The sequence below is a fragment of the Hevea brasiliensis genome, chromosome 9, assembly GCF_030052815.1.
Source record: "Hevea brasiliensis isolate MT/VB/25A 57/8 chromosome 9, ASM3005281v1, whole genome shotgun sequence".
NCBI lineage: Eukaryota > Viridiplantae > Streptophyta > Magnoliopsida > Malpighiales > Euphorbiaceae > Hevea > Hevea brasiliensis.
In genome coordinates, this window is record NC_079501.1 from 29,826,392 (window position 1) to 29,849,136 (window position 22,745).

At 36.4% G+C, this 22,745-nt stretch overlaps 1 protein-coding gene across 1 annotated transcript; it reads left to right on the forward strand.

Moving 5' to 3' along the window:
• Positions 1–9,503: 9,503 nt before the first annotated feature.
• On the forward strand, positions 9,504–14,311 carry LOC131183244 (probable copper-transporting ATPase HMA5). Its single transcript, XM_058153661.1, has 6 exons — positions 9,504–9,948; positions 10,767–12,161; positions 12,261–12,515; positions 12,864–12,986; positions 13,155–13,634; positions 13,719–14,311. Exons 1-6 carry the CDS (start codon positions 9,658–9,660, stop codon positions 14,133–14,135), a joined length of 2,961 nt encoding a protein of 986 aa, XP_058009644.1. The 5' UTR covers positions 9,504–9,657; the 3' UTR covers positions 14,136–14,311.
• Positions 14,312–22,745: the final 8,434 nt, after the last annotated feature.

Below are 22,745 nucleotides of genomic sequence, written 5' to 3' on the forward strand. Positions count from 1 at the left end.
AATTAATACTCAACATGTAAAATTCAAATATCACATATTATTTTTTAAATTTAATCCATTTAAACCTAATTATATTATTTAAACTCATTATATTTGTCACGACCCAACCTATGGGCCAGACCAGCACTAGGACCTGGGCCGGCCTAAAGCCCCCAAGGCCCGTAGTAAGCCTAACTATTCCTCAACCCAACTCTAAGGCCCATTTGGGCCCAATTTCAAGAATTCAACCGGACAGAGTCCGGCCATAAAATGGACCTTTCAATGGGGAGTTTTTGACTCACCCGACCTGTAAACACAATATACAATCAATTGGGGAGCTCAGCTCACCCTCCACATACTCATATGTCATAAAAATAAATGGGAGCTCAGCTCCCTCATCCAGTCCAACATACACGCATATAATAATAAGTTTACAGGTCCAACATGATAATTATATTACAGACCCAAATCAAATGAATATTTCTAACACATGCGGAATTCTAGAAGTTAACAGAATTACACAAACATTAATAAACAACCTGCGAAGGAGAAAAGCAGGTTAACCACAACAATAATCCTCCTATAGCCTGAAAAATAATGAACAGGAGTGAGCGTTGACTCAGAGAGTAAAATATCAAATTTAACCATAATCTCTATAGCTATCTAAAGCTAATGTACCCTGTAAAGTGAAATGCAATATCGTCATAATTTCATACAAATCACATCAAAAAGGTAATTTGGAGCACTCACACACTCGATAATGTCAAACAATACATATATGGGAGCTGATCCCCTATACAGCCCTCTTAATCCAACCTGTGCCAGCGAAGAACTCAAGTCGGACTTTCGCTTAATAAACCAAATCGGGGTCCCAGCGAAGAACTCAAGCCGTGTCTACTCCGAAGGATCGGGTTCCAGCGAAGATCTCAAACCGTGTCTACCCGTCCTGTCCATAGCCAACACCATACCACACGCACGCCAACTCATGCACACTGCTCCAAATTACCACAACAATATCCATGGCACTTTAACAGTTATGAATGCAATATAAAATGTGCCTAGTGTTTAATTACATAGATACATATTTATAAGTTATGCATGGGCATGCTTGAACATATAATAATATCGAAATTACAATTAAAATTAATATTTTACTCACAGACTCAACCGAAGTCACTATGGCGGCTGGGCGAAGGAGGAAGGCTTTTCCGGCTTACCTGACAATTTTTATTATAATTATTTAATAAATTTGACTCAATACAAACTAAGAAAAGACTAAATACGTCTTAAGTCGTACCGAAAATTCGGCAGAGTCTCCCCTATACCTAGGATCTACCCAACTTGCAAAAGGGCTTAAAACACACTTCTATATCCACAAACCATACACCCACAACTCAATTACATCACACAGCCCCTCTTGGGACCATTCAAACAGTCATCAATCACAATATGTAAAATTATAGTTTAGTCCTTATAATTGACCCTTTTGGCAAAAACTACCCAAATGAGTTCTAAAAATTCTAAAACTTTGCCCCGTGGTCCTTATCATCATTACTAAGCTAATGCAAAAGGAATTATAATTTTCTGAGCTACCACGGATATTTTATGAATTTTTAATCCAATTCAAGCACTAGAAAATTACGAAAAAGTAAGGTTCGGGTTTACTTATGCTGATTCCTACTCCGAGGACGCGCTCGGGAAGTCTGACAATGGTGGGGTAGCCAAAATCTTGACCCAATTCTGAGACTTTTTCGGTAGCCTGTCTGTCTGGCCGGAAATTCACAGACCTGGGCAACTGTCGAATTTTCACAAATTGAAGGTACCTACACGAAGCCCACAATACGGGGATTAGTATATAAACTTTACAGAATTTTCAAAGCTCATTTAATGCTCGGAAAAATACTACTAAATTTCATGGGACCCACCGAAAAATGATGTCGAAAAATTTTGAAATTTATATTGCCGCTAAGCTCTCGACGAGTGGAGTGCTCTGGTATTCTCAGTTTTCTCGTGGGGGTTCACGATTTGCGAGAAATCTAGCCCAAAATTTGAAATTGGCTAAAACTTTCCGGACAAAAATTGAGCAAACCGCTTGATGAATTTTGTTGTTCTTGGTGTCTATGAAAAGCTCTCGAGGTGTAAATATTGTTTGACACAAGACCCAGCCCAATCGGTGGCCGGATCGGCCGGATTTCAGCCGGGAAGCCGAAACGACTCGCATGCAAAGGGAGCTTCGCGCGTTATTTCCAGCCACTTGGAAGGCTGGCCGGCGATGGGGAGGCGCTGGGGCGGTGTGCCGGTGAGGTGGAGAGGCTGGGGTGGCGGCTGGCTGACGAGGGGAGGTGAGAGGAGAGAGAAAACGAGAGAGAGAGGAAGAGAGGAAAACGCGCGCGGGAAGGAAAAAGAAAAAGGAGAAGGAGCTGGCTCGATTCGGCCGGTCCGATCTGGTCTAGTTTGATTCGGTTGGTTCGATTCAGGGTACCCGAAATTGAATTTTTACTCTGCTTTGGGATCAAAAACGAGGCCCAAAAATTCTGAAAAAAATTCTAGAAAACTCAGAAAAATTCGAAGAATTCAAATATATTTTTAGTTTTGCCACGTGGTCTTTAAATTAATTTTAAAAAATAATCAAAGTTTTATATTTTTGGAAAATCAAACTGGATATCGAAAATCAGAAAAATTTCAAATAATTTCCTAAAATTTAAATAAAATAAAATATTAATATTACTCACAAAATAATAAATTTAAAAAATTTAGGGTGTTACATTCTTCTCCCCTTACAGAAAATTCATCCTTGAATTTTTACACAAGGCAGAATAAAGTACAGAATTACACATTGAATAGATAAGGGTACTTGCTATGCATGTCCCGTTCTGACTCCCAAGTGCACTCTTCCACTGACTGGCTCGTTCACAAAACCTTAACCATAGGGATCTGTTTTGATCTTAACTGCCTCACTTAATAGTCCACTATGGCTACAGGTTGCTCCTCAAATATCAGGTTTTCTTTCAGCTCTACTACATCCAGCTGTAACACATGAGAAGGATCAGGAATGTATTTCCTGAGCATGGAGATGTGAAATACAGGATGAACGTGAGAAAGGTTGGGTGGCAACTCCAATCGGTAGGCAACTACTCCAACTCTGTCAGTAACCTCAAAAGGTCCAATATACCGAGGTGCCAACTTACCCTTCTTTCCAAATCTCATGACTCCCTTCATCGGAGAAACCTTCAGGAATACGTAGTCGCCTACTGCAAACTCCACATCCCTCCGTCTGGGGTCTGCATAACTCTTCTGCCTACTGAAAGCTGTTTTCAATCGTTCCCTAATTAAAGGAACCATCTCTGAAGTGTACTGCACTAGGTCTACATCATGCACCTTCGCTTCTCCCATTTTCGTCCAACACAGAGGAGACCTACACTTTCTGCCACACAATGCCTCATAGGGTGCCATCCCTATGCTGGAATGATAACTATTGTTGTAGGCAAACTCCACCAAAGGTAGCTGATCATCCTATTGACCTCCAAAATCCAAAACACACATGCGGAGCATGTCTTCCAGTGTTTGGATTGTCCTTTCAGACTATCTGTCTGTCTGAGGGTGGAAAGCGGTACTAAAGTTCAACTGTTTGCCAAGTGCCTCCTGCAACTTTCTCCAAAACCGAGAAGTGAACTAGGGCCCTCTGTCAGATATTATGGAAGCTGGAACTCCATGCAATCTGACTATTTCTCGAATATAAAGCCAGGCGTACTATGCCACAGAATATGTAGTCTTCACAGGCAAGAAATGAGCTGATTTAGTTAGGTGGTCTATAATTATCCATATCAAATCATATTCTAGCGTGGTACGAGGCAACCCAGTCACAAAATCTATAGTAATCATCTCCCACTTCCATTCTGGGATAGAGAGCTCTTGCAGCTTCCCTGATGGCCTCTGGTGTTCAAACTTCACCTTCTGACAAGTCAAGCACTTGGACACGAAGTCTGCTATGTCTCTCTTCATGCCATTCCACCAATAGCTATCTTTCACATCATGGTACATCTTGGTGGAGCCTGGGTAGACATTATACAGTGTATAGTGTGCCTCTCGCATGATTTCATTTATGAGATTGTCCACATTGGGCACACATATCCTGGAACCTTGCATAAGGGTGCCATCATTGGCAAATCAAAACTCACCACCTTCACCCTGCTGTACTCTTTCTATGATCTTCATCAGTTGTTGGTCTCTGTGCTAGGAAACTTTGACTCTATCTCGCAAGTTTGGCCTCACTGAAAAATGAGCCAACAATACCCCTTCATCTGAAAGATCTAAGATTAGACATTGATCCATCAACTCATGTACTTCCTGAATCAACAGTCTCTTCTCCGCTGATATGTGTGCCAAGCTACCAGAAGATTTTCTGTCACACCTTACCCCTCTGTAAGGCATAACATGATCCCGTAGAATACCTAATGAACTACCGAACTTCACCTACCGATAATTCGTTAAGTACACTACAAGGGATTTTAAAACCATTTTCTTACATTTTGGAAGTGGTGAGCGGTTTGGTAGGAATTAAAAACATTTAATTGAAGTCTCAAAATTAGTAAAAATTTTTGTCCATTTTATTCTTCCGCAAATTTTATAAAAATTTCGGTAGAGTGCCATCTGTATTTGGAGAAAACAGTTCTTCAAAAACCTATAAAAACACTTCCAATAAATTTTTTCACAACTCCCAACCTCCAAATAATCTCAATTCAACATAAGTCAAGTCAATTCCACTTCAAAATAATTTCATAATTTAATCCAAGTTTGACATCTCAAAATATTTCATCATTTCATTCAATAAAGCTAATTTGCAGATATAAAATACAACAAATAATACTATTACAATTTATTATATAACTGCTCAACTTTACATTAATACATATGACATTACAATATTTACATCAAAATAACTACAAGGGTATAAAACAATACCCGTAGAAAAAAAAGGATCAGTGAAGTCCTCAATATCAGTAGCAGCTCACTCTGCTGCTTTCTCCTTGCTCTTATCTGTGACAGCAAAATAAGCTATCGCTGAGTATAAAAATACTCAGTGGTGTACAATAAAAATTGAAATGCAGCACATAAATCATTCGTTGACAAAACACAATTTAAATGTTACACAATTACATTTCACCAATTATCAAAACTCATTATAGCAAAATTTTTGGGTCAAATAATTTAATAACCACAGTGTTGCCAATTCATACACAACTTAAGCCATGACACAAAATTTTCGATCAATGCTGCATTGTATACCACGACAAAGCAATCTACAACCTCACTAATCGAAGTCAATGAGGGAGGTGGCTAGCTAGCTAATGAGTACTCATCCGATCTACAACCTCAACTGGTAAACCAGAGAGGGAGGAAAATAATCGATCTCAATCCCATAAATGGAGGAGGAATAATAAGGCACTGTCATGCTAAGTGTGAATAAAAAATCCACTTCAAACATTTTATTCAAATATTGCATACAAAAATCAAATCAATTTCCAAAGTTACAATCTCATCACAAAGTGGCAACACAAAAGTTCTTAAACTCATAATGCGTACTAAATCAATTTTTCAAGGATAAAATGCTGAAATAGAGTTTATTATGCATAAACCTGACGTGAGTCGCCTCTAGGCCTTGACTTAGTCTCTTAGACTTTCCGAGCTTTTTTCAGCTGAAACACATAGTTTCACAGTGTTTCAGTACCATAACTTACCATAAATCCAAAAATAAATTCAAATTCACTTTTATCTAGCTTATATATGCTAAACTTGACGTTCTTTAAAATTTGTATTTCGAGATTACTATTCACTACACTATTCAAGTCAATTTGTTGACTTTCTAAGGCTTAATAGGTATGGGAATTCCAACTTCACCCACATACCACATTTTGGTCACCTAACTTGTTGGTTTTGGTCATTTTCTCAAAACTTAGGTCTTTTAGGCAAAATTGCAAATTTTCAGTTTTGGTATCTTATGCTGCATTGTTCTATTGGTCAATTTGCTGTTAGAATTTGGAAAAATTTTCTTCATATAAACTGTTTCCTATTGTCTTAAATTTATTCTCCTTTTTGAATCACTCCAATTGGAGTTTTGTAGCTCAAGTTATAGCCATTTGAATCATGGCTGCCGGATTGGACTTAACCTAGATTTTTGGGCACCTAGCTGGTTCTGGCAGTTTTAGGTCACCAACTTTGGGTGGCCAAAGGGCAGAATTTAGATTGGTGTTCTTCATGAAAGTTGTTTATCTATATCTCAACTATCCACTGGTAAAATTTCAGGTCATTTAGACCTGTCTAGCCCAAGTTATGACTAAATGAACAAATACTATTCATTTGGTAATTTTTGTATAGGTTAGACTGAAGAAATCCGGATTTGGTCAATTTGTTCACTAGGTTATGGTCACTTTTTGGGCATGATTCCTAAATGAAAAATGTTCCATTTTGTGTCTATTTTCATTCCCAATTGGTCTCATACCAATTGGACTTATAAATTTTTAGTTTTGGTCCCTCAAAGGGACCTTGGTCATACTGCCTGCAGCATGACCATTTTCAATCCGAATTCAAACTCACTTCCAACACTTCCAACACATCTCAGTTGGTCACAAATGACCATTTTTCATCTCAAAAAAGGTCAAACACACCAATTGACCACTTCTCACATTTTTTGCTTTCAAAATCCTAGGTGCCAAAACCCTAATTTGTCTAATCATCACAATTCATGCCATCCAACTACACAAATCACATATACACACTTAGCTCAACTTCTCTAACACTGTAATTCCAATATTTTCCATCAAATCCAATATCTCCCTAGGCTAGCTGAATTTCCTATGGTCCATTAACAAGTGTTTACTTTCATTTTTAAGTTGAGTTCTAGGTTAGTTAAACTAAAAACATAACTAAGAAACTAAATTTCTCAAACTAGATTACTTACCTCCAATTTCTTCAATTCTCTTCTTTCTTTCCTTTCCTTTGCTTCTTCAATCTTCCTTCCAAAGCTCATACACAAGGTTCAAATAAGGAGCTTACTATCTCTATGGCTGAATTTAAGTTTTCTCCAAGCTCAAAGTGAGCTTCAATGGAGGTTTAAGTGAGAGTAAGCGAGAGAGTGAGAGAGAGACGGCAATGGTGAGGAAGACAACTCTTTTTAATTTTTTTTTCTTTCTTTTTTTTTTTATAAACTTATCCTTATGGAAGACCCATAATTTATCCAAAATTTAATTGTTTATTATTATGTTTATTACATCATGCATGATGTCATGCATGATGTCATCACATTTTTCACTTTTTCTTTTCTTTTTTTTTCATTAGTTCTTTAATTTAATACCTGATTCTGAAATTTTCTTTTCTTCGATTTTATTTAATAGTCAGGTCAGGAGTCAGCTCTCAGGATCAATTGACCAAATTGCCCTCGCCGGTTCAACCCGGTTTGCAAATAATTCAATATTTCTTCCAGCTCCCTGACCTAATTATTTGACTGACTTAACAATTCTTTTTCGTGATTTTCTCTTTTCCACTGTGTTCGCAATAGTCCTAAGGACTGCAGCGTCACATTTTACATGACAATTTTTATTACAATCATTTAATAAATTTGACTCAATACAAACTAAGAAAAGACTAAATACGTCCTAAGTCGTGCCGAAAATCAGGTAAAGTCTCCCTTATACTTAGGACCTACCTAACCTGCAAAAGGGTTTAAAATACACTTCTATATCCACAAACCATACACCCACAACTCAATCACATCACACAGCCCCTCCTGGGCCCATCCAAACAGTCATCAATCACAATATGTAAAATTACAGTTTATCCTTGTAATTGACCCTTTTTGCAAAAACTACCCAAATAAGTTCTAAAAATTCTAAAACTTTTCCCCGTGGTCTTTATCATCATTACTAATCTAATGCAAAAGGAATTATAATTTTCTGAGCTACCACGAATATTTTGTGAAATTTTAATCCAATTCAAGCACTAGAAAATTATGAAAAAGCAAGGTTCGGGTTTACCTATGCCGATTCTGACTCTAGTGACGCGCTCAGGACGTCTGACAACGGTGGGGTAGCTAAAATCTTGACCTAATTCCGAGACTTTTTCGGTAGCCTGTCTATCTGGCCGGAAATTCACAAACTTGGGTAATTGTCGAATTTCCGCTAATTGAAGGTACTTACACGAAGCCCACAACACGGGAATTAATATATAATTTTTACGGAATTTTCTAAGCTCATTTAATGCTCGAAAAAATACTACGAAGTTTCGTGGGACCCACCGAAAAACGGTATCGAAAAATTTTGAAATTTATATTGCCTCGAAGCTCTCGACGAGTGGAGCGCTCTGTACTCTCAGTTTTCTCGTGGGGTTCACGGTTTGCGAGAAATCTAGGCCAAAAATCGAAATTGGCTAAAATTTTTCGGACCAAAATTGGGCAAACCGCTCGATGGATTTTGATGTTCTTGGTGTCTATGGAAAGCTCTCAAGGTGTAGATGTTGTTTGACACAAGACCCGACCCAATCGGTGACCGGATAGGCTAGATTTCGGCCGAGAAGCCGAAACGGCTCGCGCGCGGAAAGAGAGCTTCGCGAGTCGTTTCCGGCCGCTTGGAACATCGGCCGGCGGTGGGGAGGCGCTGGGGCGGTGCGTCGGTGAGGTGGGGAGGCTGGGGTGGCGGCTGGCCGGCGAGGGGAGGTGAGAGGAGAGAGAAAACGGGAGAGAGAGGCAGAGAGGAAAACGTGCGCGAGAAGGAAAAAGAAGAAGGAGAAGGAGTTAGCCCGATTCGGCTGGTCCGATCCGGTCCGGTTTGATTCGGCTGGTTCGATTCAGGGTATCCGAAATTGAATTTTTACTCTGCCTTGAGATAAAAAATGAGGCCCAAAAATTCCGAAAAAAATTTTAGAAAACTCAGAAAAATTTGAAGAATCCAAATATATTTTTAGTTTTGCCACTTGGTCTTTAAATTAATTTTTAAAAATCATCAAAATTTTATATTTTTGGGAAATCAAACTCAATTTCGAAAATCAAAAAAATTTCAAATAATTACTTAAAATTTAAATAAAATAAAATATTAATATTACTCACAAAATAATAAATTTAAAAATTTATAGTGTTACAATATTGGGTTGAATTAGGTTAAATACCTGGGCGTTAATAACTTTATTTTTTTCTTACTTATTTTGTTTATATTTTTATTATGAGCCATTAATACTAAAATTAATAATAATAATTTATAAAATAGACAAGATAATCTTAAAATTTTCCATCGGTCGAATTCCATCGTCAGTACTGACATAGAAATTGATCAGCACCCACCTTCAGGCTTCAACTAAGAAAGTCAAAACTTCACAAATTCTTGGTAAATAACCAAGGGATGTTATTCCAATCAGCTTTTGGGCGAGTGGTAATGAATATGAAAATCTTAAATTTGAATTTTAATTAAAATTAATTTTATAAAAAATAATAGTATAATATTATCATTCTTTAAATTTATAGTAAAATAATGGAGCAATCTGTTCTCTTTAAGTAGTGCCGCCCATTCTCAAAATTCATCATCATAACCTCCACTTGCACCACCTAGCTAGTGCTTATAATTCAAATATCTTTCCTTTTCTTGTGCCTTTTTCACGGAAAAGAATACTCAGAGGCTGAGGTCGAACACTTTCATGGCTTCCAAGTTACTGGCGTTAGCTTGCATTCGCAAAGAGAGCTATGGCGATTTGTTGCCCAGACCACACTACCCCTCCATGCCAAAATACCCCAAAGGCGTTTCCGGGCAAGAAACGAACGTGCAGGGGTCGGAGGCGAAGGCTATGTTTTCTGTCATCGGAATGACGTGCGCTGCTTGTGCTGGATCCGTCGAGAAAGCCGTCAAACGTCTTCCCGGTATACGCGAGGCTGCCGTCGATGTCTTGAATAATCGCGCTCAAGTTTTATTCTATCCGAGTTTCGTTAACGTAAGTTCTTGATCCATTTGCTTTAATTAATTGTTTTCTTCATCTGTGTTTTGGGGTTTTCGTTCGTTTCTTTATTATTGTTTTTCTTCTTCTTGTTTGGATTCAAAGAATGATTATTGTGAATTGTTTTGTGATTCAAGAAAAAGAAAAGAATTTTGGGTTTAAGCCATTTGAGGGATTCCTTTTATTTTTTTTGAAAATTCTTTTTAAATTATAAATATTGGATGGTGATTAATGATTTCCATTTTCCCGCACTTGTATTACGTAAGAAAAGGTTCTCCCTTTTTGGGTTCAAGCCAGAAATGTCATTTCCTTTGGCTCTTCCTTTTTTAAGGTAGTGTGCGAGCAAACTTGTGCTTTTTCCTGGATTGAGATAAACATGTACTGTTATGATGGTGACATGGTATGAATCTTGCCTTCCAATAGAATAACTCAAATAGGTTATTTTTCCTAGACTAGGCCAGGCTTGTGAACTCAAACCATGCTAAGCTGGATGTTAGTGTTAGGATAGATAATGTGGGTCTGCCAAATCCAAGATTTGGGCCTTTCTGAGCCCAGATGGACTTCACAATTTTAAGCCTTAACAGATTGTATAGTTCAGGTTAGCAACTGTTCTGTTGTGGAAGAAACAAGCATTTTACAGGCATAGTTGCTTTATATATTCACTTGGATTTGGGTGGGATAAAACGTAATCAATGGGAAGGGAACTAAATTTAACATGCCTGCTTCTCTTTTGCATTTGCACCTTGGAGTTGTGCCTTAAGTTCCGTTATTTTTCTCTTTAAATTTCATGACTCTGTAATTGAACATATGAATAGGAAGAAACCATTCGTGAGGCCATTGAAGATGCGGGATTTGAGGCCACACTGATTCAAGATGAGACCAGTGATAAATCCACTCAGGTCTGCCGGATACGCATTAATGGAATGACTTGCACTTCTTGCTCCTCTACAGTTGAACGAGCTCTGCAAGCAATTCAAGGTGTACAAAAAGCTCAAGTGGCATTAGCAACTGAAGAAGCAGAAGTTCTCTATGATCCAAGGATTCTGAGCGACAACCAGCTGTTACAGGCCATAGAGGATACGGGATTTGAAGCTATACTCATCAGTACTGGTGAAGACATGGACAAGATACAGCTTAAAGTTGACGGTATAAGGTCAAACAATTCAATGAGAATGATTGAAAATTCTCTTCAAGCACTTCCTGGCGTTCATAATATAGCCATAGACCCTGAAGTCAACAAGTTTTCTCTTTCTTACAAACCAGAAATGACTGGTCCTAGAAATTTTATCAGAGTGATTGAATCAACTGGAAGCGGACGATTCAAGGCTATGATATTTCCTGAAGGATCAGGAGGAAGAGAAAGCCATAGACGAGAGGAAATTAAGCAATACTACAGATCCTTCCTATGGAGTTTGGTTTTCACAGTTCCTGTATTCTTAATATCCATGGTTTTTATGTACATCCCCGGAATTAAGGATGCACTGCACACCAAAATAGTCAATATGCTGACTATAGGAGCAATTTTGATGTGGGTTCTATCCACTCCAGTGCAGTTCATCATTGGCCGACGATTCTATACAGGGGCCTACAAAGCATTAAGGCATGGTTCTGCTAATATGGATGTTCTGATCGCCTTAGGAACAAATGCAGCCTACTTCTATTCTGTCTACTCTGTGTTGAGAGCGGCTACTTCTCCAGATTTCATGGGGACGGATTTCTTTGAGACTAGCGCAACGCTTATATCATTCATTCTTCTTGGAAAGTATCTAGAGGTTTTGGCTAAAGGAAAGACATCTGAGGCTATTGCTAAGCTTATGGACTTAGCACCTGATACAGCAATATTATTAACTCTAGATGATGAAGGAAATGTGATTAATGAAGAAGAGATTGATAGCCGGTTGATACAGAAGAACGATGTGATTAAAATCATTCCTGGTGCAAAAGTAGCTTCAGACGGTTTTGTTTTATGGGGTCAGAGCCATGTCAATGAAAGTATGATAACAGGAGAAGCACGACCAGTGGCAAAGACGAAAGGAGATCCAGTGATAGGAGGTACCGTGAATGAGAATGGAGTATTGCATATCAAGGCAACAAAGGTTGGATCAGAAAGTGCTCTTTCGCAGATTGTTCGTCTTGTTGAGTCAGCGCAGATGGCTAAAGCTCCTGTACAGAAATTTGCTGATCGTATTTCCAGGTTCTTTGTGCCTCTGGTAAGTATATAATTTCATTAATCAATTAAAAAATAATATGGGAAATATTGTATAACATTTTCTTTTTCCTTTGCCATTCTAAATAATTATCTTTTGCAGGTCATCATTCTTTCACTCACAACTTGGCTTGCGTGGTTTTTAGCTGGAAAGTTCCATGGCTACCCAGAGTCTTGGATACCAAATTCCATGGATAGCTTTGAGCTAGCGCTTCAATTTGGAATCTCTGTTATGGTCATAGCCTGCCCATGTGCTCTTGGATTAGCAACTCCAACTGCTGTCATGGTTGGTACAGGAGTTGGCGCATCTCAGGGTGTTCTAATCAAAGGTGGCCAAGCATTAGAAAGTGCACACAAGGTTAATCACAAATCTAGCTTTCCTTCTACAAATTTAGTTATTTGTGAAATTTGACTTTGTGTTAACATATTCGGATACTACTTCAAGACCAATTCCACTGACCACATTGATCTATGCTCCATCATTTAACTTTTGGAATAGTGTTTCTTTCCAATATCAACTCTATCTCAATTTGGCATTCTTAATGAATGTTATTTGCATAACCAAGCCGCGCCGTTAGGCTTCTGGCATAAGCAAGTCCTCATAGCCGCTAAAAAATGAATTTAATTTCCAGTAGATTAATTGACCTGCATAAGCCTGTCAGAAGTAAAATATTCTTCTAATGGGGGATGATTATTGATCTTGCAGGTGAATTGTATTGTGTTTGACAAGACAGGAACTCTTACAGTTGGAAAGCCAGTGGTTGTTAACACAAAACTCTTCAAAAATATGGTACTTAGAGATTTTTACGAACTTGTTGCTGCAGCTGAGGTATATTCTCATCCTTAAAACTCACTGCGGACTCGGGATTGTCTTTATGGAAATACTTTCTAAATCTTAAACCTCTTGAAAGACTCCTAACTTAAAGAAATGGAACTTTTAATATCTATTTATATTATGATGACCGTTGATCAAGTTTGCTTCATCTATCCATAACAGGTAAATAGTGAGCACCCTTTAGCCAAAGCTATTGTAGAGTATGCCAAGAAATTCAGAGAAGATGAAGAGAACCCAATTTGGCCAGAGGCACAAGATTTTGTCTCCATTACTGGCCATGGAGTGAAAGCTATAGTCTGCAACAGGGAAATAATAGTAGGAAACCGAAGCTTAATGCTCGATCACAACATTGCCATTCCAGTTGATGCTGAAGAGATGCTTGCAGAAACTGAAGAGATGGCTCAAACTGGGATTTTAATATCTGTAGATGGAGAAATCACTGGAGTACTAGCCATATCTGATCCGCTGAAACCAGGAGCACATGAAGTCATTTCCATTCTCAAGTCTATGAAAGTTAGAAGCATAATGGTGACAGGTGACAACTGGGGAACTGCCAATTCCATTGCTAGGGAAGTTGGGATTGAAACTGTCATGGCAGAAACCAAACCCGAGCAGAAAGCGGAGAAAGTGAAAGAGTTACAGGTAAATGTGCCCCATATTTATTGCCCTAGCTAATATCTCACAATTTGTGACAATCTTTTTAAGTTTAATTTCTATGATTTGCAGGCCTCAGGCTATGTAGTGGCAATGGTAGGCGATGGAATAAATGATTCTCCGGCACTTGTAGCAGCAGACGTTGGAATGGCCATTGGTGCAGGCACAGATATAGCTATCGAGGCAGCTGACATAGTTCTGATGAAAAGCAACCTGGAGGATGTGATCACTGCTATAGATCTTTCCAGGAAGACTTTTTCCCGTATTCGTCTAAACTACATTTGGGCTCTGGGCTATAATCTACTAGGCATTCCAATAGCAGCTGGGGCACTTTTCCCAGGTGCTGGATTCCGTTTACCGCCATGGATTGCTGGAGCTGCTATGGCAGCTTCTTCAGTCAGTGTGGTTGTGTGTTCCCTCCTGTTAAAATATTACAAGAGACCCAAGATTCTGGAAAACCTTGAGATTCGCGGAATAAGGATCGAGTGATCTACTACTGCGGTTGTCAAACAAGTTGTGTTTATATACGAATAAAAAGCTATGCTTGTATGTACGAATAATAGGCAACTTCTCTTAGCAAAGTTTCCTAAAATCTACAAATGTAAATGACAGGAAAGAAAACGATCTTTCTAGCTAGGAAGCAATAAAAAAGTACAGGATTTTTGTCCATTGTTCTTAGGCTGCAATCAATTATGCAATTAAATGAATATTGTAATGTTATAATTATATATGATTATAATGTAATAGATGATTGCTACTGCTAAACGTTTGCGTCATGGGCTTATTCAAAATCGTCGCAAAGCTGGACGGAATATGTCCCAATTAAAAATCAAGATTTATGACTATAATAGTCGAATTGCCGTTGTTGCTAGGCCCACAGTTGAGAGTGAAATCAAGATCTACAATAATAATTTCATGTTAAACATTATGTAAATATAATTAATAATCTTGTTAAAAATAGATTATAGGGTTTGCTCCCTATTCTATTATTCTGTATTTGATTTTTAAAAATTAATATTTTGAAAGTAGTTAATTTTTTAAGATATAAACTAAGAATAGAATGATGCCCTTAAACTCATTTAGGAAGATAAGTTAATTGAATGCATACAAAATTAATATCTATTTAAGCACATTCCGCGCTTGTTGCAAAACCCAACGGATTAGCTTCTGCTCGATATTTTCCCAAATCATCTATCCTGGAGGTCAATTTAAGGTATAGTCCTAGCCACCTTTGGAGAGGAAAAATGTTTGCTAAGGAGGCCTTATCTTGGGGTATAAGGTGGAGTCTTGGTTGAGGAATTGGTGATGGTCAGCAGATTCGGATTTGTGGTGATAGATGGCTGCCTCTTCAACAAAGAAGGTAGAATTTGGTCTCCAGTGGCCATTCACGTTCATGACGAGGTCTCCTCAATTATAACAAACGGGAGCTGGAATGAACCTTTAATTAGATTGGTTTTCTATCAATTTGAGGTTGATCAAATTCTGCAGATTCCTCTCAGTGTGCATGGGCCTTTAGATCAAATTCACCCACAGAGGCTAAATATATGGCCTTAGCAAAGATAGTAAAGGAAGTTTTATGATTATAATGTTTGGTGGGTGATCTTGGTTTGATACAGAATAAGCTAACAGTGTTTTATGACAATCAGAGTGCAATACATTTCACAAAGAATCAGATGTACCGTGAGCGAAGTAGGTATATTAATGTCAGATATCACTTCAGTCGGGACATTATATTTTAGGAGACTGTAGTTGTGCAGAAAATCTCTACACACGATAATCCAGAAGGTATGATAATCAAGGGAGTTTCAGTCAGCAATTTTAAGCATTGCCTAGATTTAGTTTGTGTTTGTAGTGCCCTTGTGAGGGGATATGGCAAGACAGAGTGCTTCTGGTTATTTTGTTGACGATGGAGGAAATTCAAGCCAAGGAGAAGAATTATTATTTTTAATGTGTCTTGAATTTTAGATACGTTTTCATATACCCGAATTATGACCTGACCCAAAAAGCTTTGCACTTTGACCCTATTGGAATAAAAAATGAGATTTGTTGTGGTAGCGGAGGGTATGAGCCGATAGGCCCAGGTCCGAAACCCACCACTGATCTCTTTGGGGGTGTTGCCCTCGCGATAAGGATCAGTATAAATATTATAATATTTTATCTTTTACGGTAAAGTTACGAGATATTAAAGAAACACATTGGGGTTAGGGTTTGAAAGTTCTGAGTGATTGTATGTTGCTCTTTTTATTATAGTGGAACTTTTTCTCTTGTTTTGTCCATGGATATATACTTTACGGTTAAATCATGTGTTATTCTTCTTCTTTTTTCTATATTATGTGATTTATGCCTTAGATTTGCATGCTGGTTATAATAGTGTACTTGATAGGTTCCAAGAATGGAGTGTTTTCTGTCAAGAGAGCATATCATTGGTTAAGAAAGAATCGGGCAAGAGCATCAGAGGGAGCGTCTTCAGGTTCGAATCTAAGTTGCCCATGGAAAAAAATATCGAGTCTGGATGTACCTCCCAAAACCCGCTCTTTTCTCTAGAAAATGATAAAAAGCATCCTTCCAACAAAGGCCAATCTTCGCTGTAGAAGTGTGGATATGGATGATACTTGAGTTCTTTGCGGTGAGGCTGTGGAGTCCATTAATCATATTTTCTTCCAGTGTCATACTGTTCCTCATGTTTGGCATGCAGGTCCATTAATGATGCAAGCTCCATTCTGACAAAGATTTTTGAGACTAATGAAACTGAATATCTTGAGTTATTTGTGTATACTAAATGGCGTTGGGAGTCTCTAAAATTCAGTCCAAGTGCCAAATAAGTCAGTGAACACAAAATAGTGAGGTTGGTTGTTTATTAGCCGGCCACTTGGACGCTCAAGTTAAATATATGAATTGAGAGTAAATAGTTAAATAATGAAAGTTTTTATAGGAAATTTAGTAAAATAAATATACCTGATTAATGGTTGTTTCTCGTGTTTATAGATCGTAAGCTATATAGTCATTGTAACTATTTGCAAGCCTTATCATTCAATGGTGTTGCTGATGCTCAATAACATTGATGCTCGGCTTAGATGTTCAACTTATTGAGCAAAGTCTTCATCAACTTTCTTAACTCTCTTCTATTCAGTCTGGTTTGCCCGAATATCCTTCAACTTGATCTGGGTTCTACTCGGTTTGGATTGCCCGAGCATCTTTTTGCTCGATCTGACTCCTTGACCGAGTATTGATAATTTAAGTGCTACGTTAGATTCTTCATCCAAGTGCTGAATATTTGATTCCATTTTGGGTGGATAGTATCACTACTAGGTCATTTGGAAATCACAAAATCATGAGGGCCCGTTCGACGTTCGCGAGATTATTTCAACCAGCATTAACCATTTGTTTGAGTTCCAGGAAGCACAGATGCACTATGAAACTTACCACAACAGTTCCTCATCCCTCCCAAAGCAGTGGACCTTCCTTTCTACTTTGACCTTTAAACTCAATACTGATCAATGCTAGCATTTTCTCAGACAGTAAGACGGGGTTGGGAATTGCTATTCGAGATTCTTAGTGGAATGTTATGTTGGCGGCATCCAAGTCTATTGCTGTAGAACATGAACCGGTGTTGGCAGAAATCCATGCAATCAAATATGGAATGGACACAGCTATCGCAGCAAGTTTTGACCGTCTGGAAGTTGAGAGTGATACTCTATCAACGTTGCGGCTGTGTGGACGGCGACTTCTACAGAAACAAGACAAAGATAATAGGACTGAAAAGGTATTTTTTATTCATGTAAATAAATAGGATAAGCATTATTCAATTTGAATTGAATAAATAAAATCAAATTACCTTAATTTAGTAATTTAGTTTAATTTTTAAAATAATTCGATTCGGTTCAGTTTAATTTTATATTTTAAGAATTTTAGTTATTTTAGTTTGGTTTGATTTTCGAGGAAATAATAGGTTGAACCGAACCAAACTGAATTAATTTATTGATTTTTAAAGGAAATTTATAAATTATATGTAATTATATATATATAAATTATTTAATTTCATTGATTAATAATTATTAGGTTCAAATTAAGGTCAAAATCAGACCAAATAACTTGAAAATTAAGCCTAAATTAAAAAAAAATCTATCCAAACTAAAAAAACTGACCGATTTAAACCGAACGGAACCCGAATAAAGCAGTTCGGTTTGGTTTGTTTTTTCATTCATTTTGATTCTATTCGGTTTCTAAAATATAATAATTAGATTAATTTATTTTTATGATTCGGTTCGATTTGATTCGGTTTGAATCACATACTCAGCTCTACTAATAAATAAATATTTAATTAAAATAAATGTACTGATATATTTATTTAATTTTGAAAATAAATTTAAAAATTAAAAAAATAGTTGGTATATATTATTAAAATCAATTAATTTGTCTAAAAAAATATATTTAGGAATAAATAAATAATATGCAATTCCTTTTATTAATATGTTTCAATTAAAGAACAGAAAATAAATGATTTTTAAAAAAGAAAATATTTTTTGGCAGACACGTTTTTTTTCTATATGTATAGCTTTATGATTCTGTATTGGTCTAGAAGGTATAGTCGGTAGTGGAGTCAAATGGGCATATCAATTTCTTTGGAGAAAAATGACCATTTTATTTTGTTTTATTTGTTATTTCAAAATCTTATTTGACTGGGAAAGTTTTGAAAAAGCAGAATGGAGAGATACGTTTGGTTATTGGCATAGAAGGTTTCTGGCAGTACAAGACATAGTATTCCACAGATTCTCCGGCGCCGCAGGATGACCGCGAATGATGCTGCCAATGCCCTGATTAAATTCTTCAACTTTCTAACTTAAGAATCTCGTATTGATCATGGATAATATGTGTATAATTTTATAAAAAAGCATATTTTATTATTGAATTATGTCTACATTTGTTTACCTTCAAAAGAAAAAAAATAATAGTTCTTGAGAGGGAGGGTCGGTGCGTGCATGGGTTCTCCCACATATGAGTTGCGTACATAGTCTTTAATGTAGAGAATTGCTCCTTCAAAATTTCACCTCAGTTATAAATAACTCGCGTATATGTGGTCAATATAAATTAACATATCTTAATAAAATTATTATAATTTTACTAAGTGGTATATTTACTAACTATGTTCTATTTAGGATATACTTTTATATTTACAGAATTGAGCAACAGTTGATATATAATGTGATATTTACCTTTTACTGGAGAAAAAAAATTAAATAATAATGATAATAATAATAAATAGTGATGTATTGCAAATGAAAATATTTGAATGAATTTCTACAAATGATAATTAATTTAAGCTAATAATTATAACAGAGAAGTTTGCAAGGACCAATAAAACGATAACAATAAAAATTAAACATCATTATTAATAATTACTAAGAAAAAATTATTTAAATTTGGAAAAGGTGATAAGGTAGTTTCGATTGCTTATTTATATTTGGTTACAAAATAATATATGATTTAATTAATAAAAATAATTATAATATTTATAAAATTAATATAAAAATTATAATGTAATTTTATAAAATATTTCAAAATATTATATAGAATCCCTTTTATATAAGAAAATATTATCCATTATCCGACATGTCGTTTTCAGATCAAGAATCTTTTTCTTCACGTTTAAGCTACAACCGAGTAGCCGCTGAAAGACTAAAAGCCGTCTTGTTGGACCTGCTAGCCGTTCCAGAATGGTAACGGCCAAATTGTAATAAACACCTGTAGGCGTTCAGAAAGGGAAATTCTTATATTTAATTAATTTAATAAAAAATAATATATTATAATTTTAAATAAAAATCATTGCTTTTTTTTTTAAATAATAATTATTATAATTTAAATTAAATGTATACAAAATTTTACTTAAACTTATAATATAATCACTATTTTTTTTTAAAAAAAATATATATATATATATATATATTATATTTAATAAATTTAAATTTACTAGATTGTTTATTCTAAATACTTAATATTTTATTTTTTATAAAAAATAATCACTATTTTAATTTTTTAAAGTAAATAATAAAATCTAAAAAAAGTCAAAAACCTATCTATTAAACTCTGAAAAATGTATCTCTTTCTCTCTTTTAACTCTTCATTTTTTAACTTTTATATTTATTATTTTTCATGTTTACAAAATTGCAATTTTTTTTATCTCTCATATCTTTTTTTTTTTTTCCCTTATTCTCTAACAATTGGCTGTCTTTTTTTTTTTTTCAATAAAACTAGCAAACAAAATCAATTTTGCAAGATAAATTAAGGGAATTGATGGCCTTGTTCAAAAGCGAATCCAAACGAAGAAAAATCTAGTATATTTATTAGATTACTTGCTTGTAAAATTAACATTGATATCACTTGTTACAATTACAATTCTGTGATGAAGATTGTTAGCATAATTACAGTAATTAGCATGATTATAGGAGATTTGTGTAGCATAATTACAGCAATTAGCATAATTATAGAAGATTTGTGTAGCATAATTATAGCAATTATTATTCTTGTCCAAATTAGTTCATATTCTCATGTATAAATAGATGTAATATCTCTGTAAATGAGACACAGACAAATATACAATCCTTTCTTTCATTACTTGTATTCTTTCTTTTAACATGGTATCAGAGCCATAAAGCTTTTATTTCTAGTTCTTTTTGGGTCTCTCTGCTCTCTCTACAACCTGTTCTGGTTCATTCTTTCATACCTATTATTATACCATTTTTTTTTCCTCATCTTGTTATCAATGGAGAAATCTGATATTTCAAAATCTATTGCAACAGTTCTGACTGGTTCCAACTATAATCTTTGGGTTCAAGGAATGAAAAGTTTTTTGATAGGTCGCAAGCTTTGGCGTATTGTTACCGGAGATATCATCACTGACAAGAGAGAACGATGAAACCGATGCAAAATTTGTCGACCGCCTTGAGGATTGGGATAGTAAAAATCATCGATCATCACCGTTTCGCAATACCTGCCTCGCCCATCCACATCCGCTTTGCTAATTATGACTCGCCAAAGAAATCGGGATTTTTGGCTAATCCAGACGTACCACCGGACTTGCCCACTATTATCGCCATTGGACTACTCTTCATAATCTGAAACAAGAAGCAGGTCAATCTGTGAATGATTTTCTTGCCCAGGTCCAACCTATTTGGAATCAAACATCTCAAGCCAAAATCAGTGAAGATCATCTTCATCTCATTCAAGTTCTAATGGCTCTTCGCTCAGAATATGAGGCCGTTCGAGCATCCCTGCTATATTGAAATCCACTCCCATCATTAGAAACTGCTATTCAAGAGATTATTTTTGAAGAGACTCGTCTTGGTTTGGATAAAGCTCCTCAATTTGAAGCTGCTCTTGCAACTACTAGATCCTCACATCAGAAATCTGGCAATCAACTCTGTAAGAATTGTAATCAAATTGGTCATGCTTTTGCATATTGTCCTACTATAAAATGCAAATATTGTCATGGTTACGGTCATATTCTTGAACATTGTCCCACACGTCCTCCAAGACCAAAAGGAGGGCATTATAAATTCAAGAATGTCTCAAAGCCTGGATCTTCCTCTGTCACTGCTGTTGCTGCTACTGAGGGCTCTACTGCCATCACCATGAGTGATCTTGAGGCACTATTCAAACAGGTTATCTCTTCTAATTTTCCCGCCGCCATGTCCGCCACTCCGGTAATTCTTATTGGCTTTTGACTGCATGTTGTAATCATATGACCACAAAACTTAAATACTTGTCTTCTCAGAAACTCGTATCTTCCTTACCACCAATCCATACTGCAAATGGTACTAAAATGAACATCACACATACTGGTAATGTGTCTACCTCAAATCTTCATCTACCTGACACATATTATATCCCTAATTTTGAACTCAATCTTATTTCGTTGGTCGTGTGTGCAAAAGGACTAAATGTTATTTTTTCTCACCATGGTGTCCAGGTACAGGATCCACAAACGGGACAGATTCTTGGGAAGGGTCGCAGAGTGGGTCGATTATTGAGCTTACATCTTTACATCTTCCTCAGAGATTTGTGTCTGCAGCTACAATCCCTAATTCCTCCATTCACCAATGGCATCTTCGTCTTGGTCATGCTTCTACCAGTAAAATTCAACCTTTAATTTCTCGTGGATTATTAGGATATACTAAGTTTGAGTCATTTAATTGTTTAAATTGTCAGCTTGCAAAACAACCTGCATTATCTTTTTCTCATAATAATACTACTTCAGACACTCCTTTTGGTTTAATTCATTCTGACATCTGGGGTCCTCCTATTTCTTCAGTAAATGGTTTTCGTTATTTTGTAATATTTATTGATGATTATTCTCGGTTTACTTGGATATATTTTTTGAAATATCAATCTGAGTTATCACAAATTTACATTACATTTGCAAAAATGATTAAAACTCAGTTCTCTTGTGACATTAAAATTCTCCGAACAGACAATGCCATGGAATATCGGGATTCTTCTTTACTTCAGTTTCTTAGTCAACAAGGCACCGTTGTTCAACGTTCTTGTCCTCACACCTCTCAACAGAATGGGCGAGCCGAACGCAAGTATCGCCATATTCTTGATTATGTACGTACTCTTCTTCTTTCTGCCTCATGTCCAGTAAAATTTTGGGGAGAAGCGACTCTTCATGCCGCTTATATTATTAATCGTCTTCCTACCTTGGTTCTTCATAATTTATCTCCTTTTGAAAAGTTGTTTGGACAACTTCCTGACTATTCCATCCTTAAACCTTTTGGATGTGTTTCTTTTGTTCTTTTACAACCTCATGAACATACCAAATTAGAACCCCGTGCTCGTCTATGTTGTTTTCTTGGTTATGGCATTGAACACAAAGGGTATCGTTGTTGGGATCCTGTTTCTAATAAGTTACGCATCTCTCGTCATGTTACCTTTTGGGAAAATACTATGTTCTCTTCTCTTTCCAAATTTCATCACTCTGTCAATACTGACTCTCTATTTTTCACTGACTCCTCCAAAGAGCTGTTTCCAAGTCCTGATCCAGGTGATTGTGATGTGCTCAATATTAGCCCAACTACACCTGCCCCTGTTGAATCGGCACCA